Here is a 7,695-nt window from a genome sequence, read left to right on the forward strand (position 1 = left end):
AGGTCAGAAAATGCAGCAGAAAAAACAGCAGCTCTGATGCTGGTGTGCATTTTAACAACTTTAGATTCAGACTTATTAGAAATATTGTCCTAACACAATAGTTGAGTTATTTTAGTCTGGATCAACAACTCACACATTTTTTGTCTGATATTTCAACATTAAATATTTATATATTATATTTCAATATATATATTTTACATTCTTAATATTTGTGTTTTCTTATGTTTATATTGTGTTTATGTTTGTGGCTATACATTGTTATTGTCATTGGTGCATCCATGTGTTTTATTTGTTTACTTCCTGGCTACAAATCAAATTTCCTTCTGTGTAAAAAATAAAGCTGAAATGGAAGAAATTGAATCTTCAATTCAGACATTTTATTCTTTAAGTGTAAATTACAGCATGAACTTTGAAACCAGTTATTCCATGAGCAGATAAAGTAAATTGTTTCACGAATGTCATACAAAAGTCAGATGAAGAATTTGCTGGTACACCAACTCATCACATGGTGCAACACTACACCGCCTGCTCCACAGGTCGCATCTGAATGTCTCCAATCTGAAAGAAAAGATATGTGAAGGTCTCATTATCTTATTATGTACAGTAAAAGAGCAAAGGTCAAAAACGTGTATGATAAGTCACTATAGAAAGCACTAAAATATACACGAGACAGAAAATCACAAACCTGCACATGGGGAGGGGCACTTAGGACGTACGTAACAGCATTTGCAATATCTATTGCTTTCAAAGGCTAAAAGAGAAGGGAAAGGTGAAATGATATGGACTGTTATAATGGTTCAGATACTTTTTATATTCTAGTAATTAGATCAACAGTACTCTGGGAATTTGGGAATAATATTTTTACCTCATATTTGGAGTACGCAGTAGCAGCTTTTTCAGCATTGTATCCGTGGAGCCGCAGAGCAAATTCTGTCTCCACTAAACCAGGAGAAATACACTGCAAAAGGAATGTATTACCAGAAATGGGTATGTTATGAAATGCTTTGCAAATTTAAATTCTAAAACGACAAATGTTATTGATGCCATTGCACCCACCAAGGTAAAGGTAGTCTCTAGCAAGAAAAAGGCGCAATAGAGAAATGTTAAGCGGTGATGGAGCTGAATGATTTTTGTAGTTTTTGCTTTGATAAATAAAGTATCGGAAAGTGGCCTGTAAGCAGTAGGAAAACTTTATCTAGCATGCTTAAAACCCTTTCACAACAATTGGTGGAACAAAAGAGGGAGAATTGGTTGCTATATTATATCGTTGTTAATTAATGTCCCTCAAATTTCTGAGGTGAAAATTGTGACTTGGAAGCTAACTCGAGTGTTGAGTTTGTCTGCGCTATTTGTATTTTTAGAGATCAGGCTCCTACAGTTGCTGAAATGACAGAATGGCAAATGTGATTCAGGTTAGCCCAATAGTCAATAGTAGTCGTTGCCCTCAAGTTACAGAGCCATAGATTATCACTTCGAAGAACTTGTTAGTCTAGGGCTTGATCCCCATCTGACATACCAGCCATATGTCAATGAAAATGTGCTCGAATACAGTTTCTTGAAAAGAGTGTTTCTTTTATCTCTTTCCTCAATGTTGTTCTGTCTTATGTGTAGCTACCTGAAATGCCTTGTTGTTAAAAGGTACTATACAAATAAACTTGCCTTGCCTTATAATGGCAGGTCGTAGCAGGCTCTGTTGTGATAGTTTCTATCACACATATAATAAAGCTCCGGATAGACAGAGGTCTTTCCTTGGTTACCAGGGTGACACGCCCTAATGATGTTAATGGTGCTCATGGAGCTGGAAAAGGTTTGTGGTAGGTTTGAGGCTCAGATTGGTTCTAGATCTGAATTGTTTAATGAAGCACAATGCAGAGGACTGGATGTGAAGACTAAAAAGATAAATAAATACTTACTGTGGCTCTGATGTGGGTGTTGGCCTCACGCAGCTCCTGTCTCAGGCCCTCGGTCAGGGCTGTCACAGAGTACTTGGTGGCGGAGTAGAAATGTGTAAAAGCACTCTGAATGACACGATGTCCGCTCATGCTGCAACAGAGGAAGATGTGTGATTTGTAGGAAACCAGGTCAGCACCAGCGTTTAACGACAGTGCTTGTACTGATATGATCTCTGTCGCTAGTACTTGTGAAGTTTGACAAATCCCTGAAAGTTTTATTTTCAGTTGTTATTTCAAAGTGATGCAAGAAAATCTGTGTGACACAAAACTGTCTTGGGGCTAAGGCTAAAACAGTTCCTGAATTAAACACAAAGTTTATTTTCAGACATTTTCTTACTTTTTTGAGATTTTTCATTTTACAGATTTGTTTTCACATATTTTATTTATTCTTTTTAGACATTGTGATAATATTTTTGATATTTTAGTGGTATTATATTGGGCATAATTTAGTGATTTTACTAATTTTACTAATAATCTGTGCACATTTTATCATTTTAATAATATTTTGGGTTGTTTGTTTACTGCAGAGATGAGTTTTGGATTTGAAGTAATATTGGGGTATTTTAATTTTTCACATATTTTATTCATAGTACTCAGCTGTACTGAGTAGTGTTGCCAATGGACTACCGTAGTACGATTTTTTGTAAACTAATTGTTGGGTTGAAATATTAAATCAACAGAGCTTCACAAGCACTACCATCATCGTACCTGTTTATGTTTATGATGTGCCCATCGTCAACGTTTCTTTCTCTCATTGACTGATATGCTTCACGGGTGCATATAGACAACGCAAGAACGTTGACCTGCAAAACACCAAGCAGAAAAAGTCAAAAGTTAATAAAAAGTCTTGCATTAATAACTTTAAGATAAAGGCTTCTAGACATAATGTCCCTTTCTACACAGAAATATAATAATCCATACAACCTTCACATGCGATCATCATTTCCTGTGCACAAGGAAACTAGTTTTAAAATCTATAAATGAGTCAGCCTGAAGGTGTAGGACATTTAACTATTTATTTGTTGATATTGGGCCCAGTATTTCTCTTTAAAAATGTATTGTCCAACTTGCTGCAAGTTTTTATTAGTGTGATTTGTTTTATGTGGCGGTTGATGTATCTGATCAACTGAAGATTTCCTGACCTAACATACTGTCATGTTTGACTCGCCATAGTAGGAAAAGCATAGTTGTTATTAATAACATTAACTAAAGCTCTGCATTCAAAAGAACATGAGGTCTCCATGACCTTCAACTTTGACCTTTGCCCAAAAAATGTAATCAGTTCATTTTTGAGTCCAAGAGAATGAAATCTAAAAAAATCCCCACAAGGCGGTCTTGAGATACCACATTCAAGAGGCCAAAAACAGGTTTTGTTTCACTGAAATATCACAGTCATGAGAATGTGGCATACGGACGGACATGGGGCCGGAAAAATACGAAGCTCTTACATTCAGCATGTTCTTCCAGCCATCGGTTTTGCCATTTAACAGCGACTCTGGATGAGCCAGGCCAGCATTGTTGATGCACACATCCACACCTCTGTGCTGCGCTTTGATAGCAGAGAACATGGACAGAATCTCCTCCTCGTTGCTCAAATCACATTTGAAAGGCACCAACACACCACTGTGGCCTGCGGTTTGACACTCGGCTGCCAATTTCTGAAATCAAAACCAAAAAGATGTCAGACCATCAGCTTTATAATCACATTTGTGAAGTTGGCATCATTAGCAATTAATATATCAATATTAATGTATTAATCTGGCAATCATTCTCAATTAATCAATCAACTGTTAAGTCTATATAATGTCACAAAAATGTCAGAAAATACAAAAAAATTATATCTATCTCTGCAGTCTAAAGATAATCATGTTCTCATCATTTTATATCAATTTATAAAGATAAAAAACAGAGAAAAGCATAACATTTTAATATTTCAGAAGCCTTTCTACTTTTAAATAGGTTAAATAAAGGTGTTTTTAGTTGTTCACACAAGCAACCCAACCTCCCATTCAGATGTTTTAGTTTGACGTGAACAAAAAATACTGTAAAAGTGTTAATCAAGGAAAAACTTTACACCGGATCTGAAGAAAAGGTGATGGAGTAATTTGACTTTTAGAGTCCTTAATCTGGGAGCTAAACTAATTATTACTTTTTTCCAGATATGTAAAAGGAAATGCAATGCCATGTGTAATGTAAACTGTTGATGTTAACTCTGCAGAATTTAATACAAGTTAAATCTCAGGAAACTGCTCCAATGAGGTGGTAAGTCACTCAGGTCTTGGTACAATTCATCTCTTGATGTTTTTAGTTAGAAATGGAGAACCTAAGCAATGGGCACATTCACTCAATTTTCTGTGTAGAACATCATCCCTGGCTCTTTTCTTTTAAAGGTTCATGTTTTATTTCATTATTGGAGGCAGTCTTTGTTTCAAGCAAGGTGGCTCAGCTCTGCTATAAAATACTGCAGTAAACCCTGAACTACAGGTTTCTCAATAGAAAAAATATCTTCATCATTGTGACAAGTTAACAGCAAAGTCTGACACACAAGAATTTTTATTTATGAGGGTTTGTTTTTACAGGAAACTAAAGTTTAACCAGAGAGCATGGGACAAATTCCAAAAAAAAAAAAAAAACGGCTACCACTCTTCCTGTGTGGCTTACATAAGACTGACACAGCTGAAAATTATTTGTATAACTCAGATCATTTTGAAGTCCATATTTGTTTTGTGCAGCCTCCAAAAAATCTTCAACATGAACTTTAGTTAACTTTTGATCTTAGTTAATTTATAAGCCATTACAAGTCTGCTTTGGAAAAGTTACGTATGCAAGTATGAACAAAAAAAGTATCTGAAATTATTATTCTGTAGAGAAAAGTGTCCCATGTGACTGTTATACTTTTATATCATTATTGTCTAAGCATTTTACTGTTGTGGCTGGTAGAGAATGAGGTGGAGCTGATTTATAAACTGAAAAGGACTACAACTAATTATTTTCCTTATGGATAATGTTTTGATAATCTTCTTGTTATCGTTGTAAACTTTAAGGAAATAGTGACACTTCCTCTGTTTGTTTAGTCCAACCAATAGTCTTCATTTTTAAAACACGATTACAATAGTTAAAAAAAAAAAAAAAAAAGGTAAAGAAGCTGTCTGGAAACAAACAAAGTGTATTTTCATTTATTTAACTCTAAAGCAAATACCCCCTGCAACAGTTAGCTACATTCACTCAACGTTATCTTACTTTCACTTTTCCATTGACGTTTTCCATTGACAAGGACATTTAGCTCCTAGCTAGCTAAGTAACAGCTGGCGTCACATCGGTTTGTTCTAAAGTTTGATAGCTATTCCTTTATTTCCCCAAAGTGCAGAAATACAATTTTAATTTCACAGCAAACCTGTATTTTCTCGACGTCCCTGGCACAGCCCATCACTATCATACCGTTCCGGACCAGCTCACTGGATATCGCAGCACCGATCCCGACCGAGGCACCGGTCACCAGAGCCACTCTGCCTCTCCAGCGGTCCATCACAGCCTCCGACACACCGGTAACCTACTTTAACATACTAAACCACACAGTAAAGACGAGAGCGACAAACAGATTGGCTGCACAACCTATTACGCGACGTCCTACAGTCGGGTAGTTTTGAACGCTGCACGGTGAAGGCGGTTCAATTTCGCAAACGTCGAATGAAGTCACTGTGCTGCGTTCAAGACAACAACCAACTGTAAGATTTCACATAAGCGCGTACTTCGGAGGAAGAGATCACTAAGCAGGCAAGATGATGAACACACACACACACACACACACACACACACACACACACACACACACACACACACACACACACACACATCCTATCATCCTCCTGGTGGTCCCATATTACTTTTTGTTTGTTTAGTTTTATGTTGTTTGTTTTGCATGTCTTTCTGGTTCTTTCATGTCTATTTTTCATAACTGTTGTGTCTCTTTATGGTCATTTTGTGTTTCTTTTTGGTTGTTTTGAGTTTCTTCATGATCATCTTTTCCCTCTCTTTCCAGTAGTCTTTCTAGTCATTTTGACTCTTTTTAAATTAATTTTTCTTTGTCTCTTTGGAGTCCTTTTGTGTCTCCTTATGGTCAATTCTTTTTCATTTCTTTTTAGTAATTTTGGGTCTCTCTGTAGTTGTTTTAGGTCTCTCAATAGTCATTATGTATCTCTGTGGTAATTTATGTCTTAAAACCGAGCTCTATGACATTCAAGCAAGAAATATTAAGTCACTGCATAGAGAGGCTCTGGCCCGGGGCCCCTTTGACCTCTTGGGCACTGGGTCAGCTGGTACAGTAATCCATCCATGCCTTCATCAGGAGCCACAAAAGTTGCATATACACAGAGCCCGAGTTATGAAGCATCTTGAGTGATGATCATCCGTGCAACATCCATATCACACCACATTATCCAAGACAATCTGGCCTATCAAAAATAGAAAGGTTAAAAATAGACAGTTGGTAAATATCAGCACTAGTGTCAGTTATATATAAAGATATTAAAAAACATTTAAGATTAATGAGGATCCTCTTAATATCACAAATCCAAAAAAAGAAAACACACTGTCCAAATAATATTAACCCTTTCATACTTTAATTCAGCACCCATACTTCTACATTGTTAACTGCTGCTCACAGTAATATTTATATACAGTATATTGCTCAGTGTCCTTGAGTCTGGTGGAGCACCCTGGAGTCGGGCATTAAAAATATCTTTCTCAAAAACTAAAAACTCTTAATAAGCATGCCTGTAGTATGCCCATACCTACTCATTATACAGACTTGTCTCTGTGTTAATTTATTATATTATTGGATCATTAATAATTGTGTTTAATTACTTTAATGTTGTAGTTGGTCGAGTTGGAGATCATTTTAACTATTTTATATACTGTTGTGTAGTTTCATCTATAACAATGCATAGACTTTTATGAAATAATCATATGTTGATTATGTCAAACCGAGAAGAAACAAGTAAGTTTATCTCTGGGTGAAAAGTTCAGTGCAGTGGAGTAGAAACATGAAGTTTCATACAATGGAAATACTCAAGTAAAGTAAAAGTGTCTCAAAACGTAATGGAGATCAGTGAACATACTAAGTTACTTTCTACCACTGAGCAATACCAGAAGTAGTCATACATGTAGTACTGGCAGTATTAGTCTTAAAAGCAGTAGCAACAGAATTCCATAAAGTAATTGTACATGACAATCGTCTGTCATTAAGAAATCATTAAATCCATTTTGCACCCGAATCACTTTACAGTATCTGATCCAGTGGTGATTTTCCTGATCAAACTGCATCATTTACACTGTGTGTTTCAAGGTCAACCCTGTGAATAAGGGTCCAATCATTATCTTGAGAATATGAGTCGTCAGATATCAGCGTTTGCTATGTATCAGTAGTCACAAAAATCAGGGGTCATAAAACTGAAGCCTGTGGTGTGGGCGGGAATGATAGGTGGGCCTACCTGTCTTATAACCGGCTGGCTGGTTGAACTCTTTTTCATCTTCTAATCAAACGTTCCGAGCAGACAGACTGGACTCGGACAGATGCAGTAGATTTACAATGCTGCTTGCACGTGTTTTAGTTTTGTTTGCATCATCCATGAAGATTGTCTCAGGTGCAGGTATGTTCTATAAGGAATAAAAAAAAAAATAAAATTCTGCAAAATTACACAAATTTAAAAAAAAAAAAAAAAAAAAAAAATAAAAAAAAAAAAAG

The 7,695-nt window shown here is 36.1% G+C and overlaps 2 protein-coding genes across 2 annotated transcripts in view; one reads left to right on the top strand and one right to left on the bottom strand.

Moving 5' to 3' along the window:
- Positions 1 to 355: 355 nt before the first annotated feature.
- Positions 356 to 5,602, bottom strand: LOC111650668 (dehydrogenase/reductase SDR family member 11-like). The gene is made up of 7 exons (XM_023400589.2): positions 5,347 to 5,602; positions 3,401 to 3,610; positions 2,661 to 2,755; positions 1,914 to 2,043; positions 866 to 958; positions 686 to 751; positions 356 to 558 (listed from the first exon to the last, which is right to left on the bottom strand). Exons 1-7 carry the CDS (start codon positions 5,476 to 5,478, stop codon positions 517 to 519), a joined length of 768 nt encoding a protein of 255 aa, XP_023256357.1. The 5' UTR covers positions 5,479 to 5,602; the 3' UTR covers positions 356 to 516.
- A 136-nt stretch (positions 5,603 to 5,738) lies between these two features.
- The window catches only part of ca4b (carbonic anhydrase 4b), a 7,984-nt gene continuing 6,027 nt past the window's right edge, over positions 5,739 to 7,695 (top strand). The window contains exon 1 of the mRNA XM_023400590.2: positions 5,739 to 7,600. Within this exon, the coding sequence (XP_023256358.1) occupies positions 7,540 to 7,600 (61 nt within the window). The 5' untranslated portion in view covers positions 5,739 to 7,539. The remainder of the gene's footprint in view (positions 7,601 to 7,695) is intronic.

Source organism: Seriola lalandi, unplaced genomic scaffold, assembly GCF_002814215.2.
Source record: "Seriola lalandi dorsalis isolate HSWRI2012SDOR001 ecotype SW California unplaced genomic scaffold, Sedor1 jcf7180002052685, whole genome shotgun sequence".
NCBI lineage: Eukaryota > Metazoa > Chordata > Actinopteri > Carangiformes > Carangidae > Seriola > Seriola lalandi.

What these genes read in the sequence shown, in the direction of transcription:
- LOC111650668 (XM_023400589.2), bottom strand. Translation starts at nt 5,478, where the DNA reads ATGGACCGCTGGAGAGGCAGAGTGGCTCTGGTGACCGGTGCCTCGGTC. An exon ending in GCTGGAAGAACATGCTGAAT is followed by an intron (nt 2,756 to 3,400) that starts GTAAGAGCTTCG and finishes GGTGTTTTGCAG; the next exon opens with GTCAACGTTCTTGCGTTGTC. An exon ending in GTGCCCCTCCCCATGTGCAG is followed by an intron (nt 559 to 685) that starts GTTTGTGATTTT and finishes CTTTTCTTTCAG; the next exon opens with ATTGGAGACATTCAGATGCG.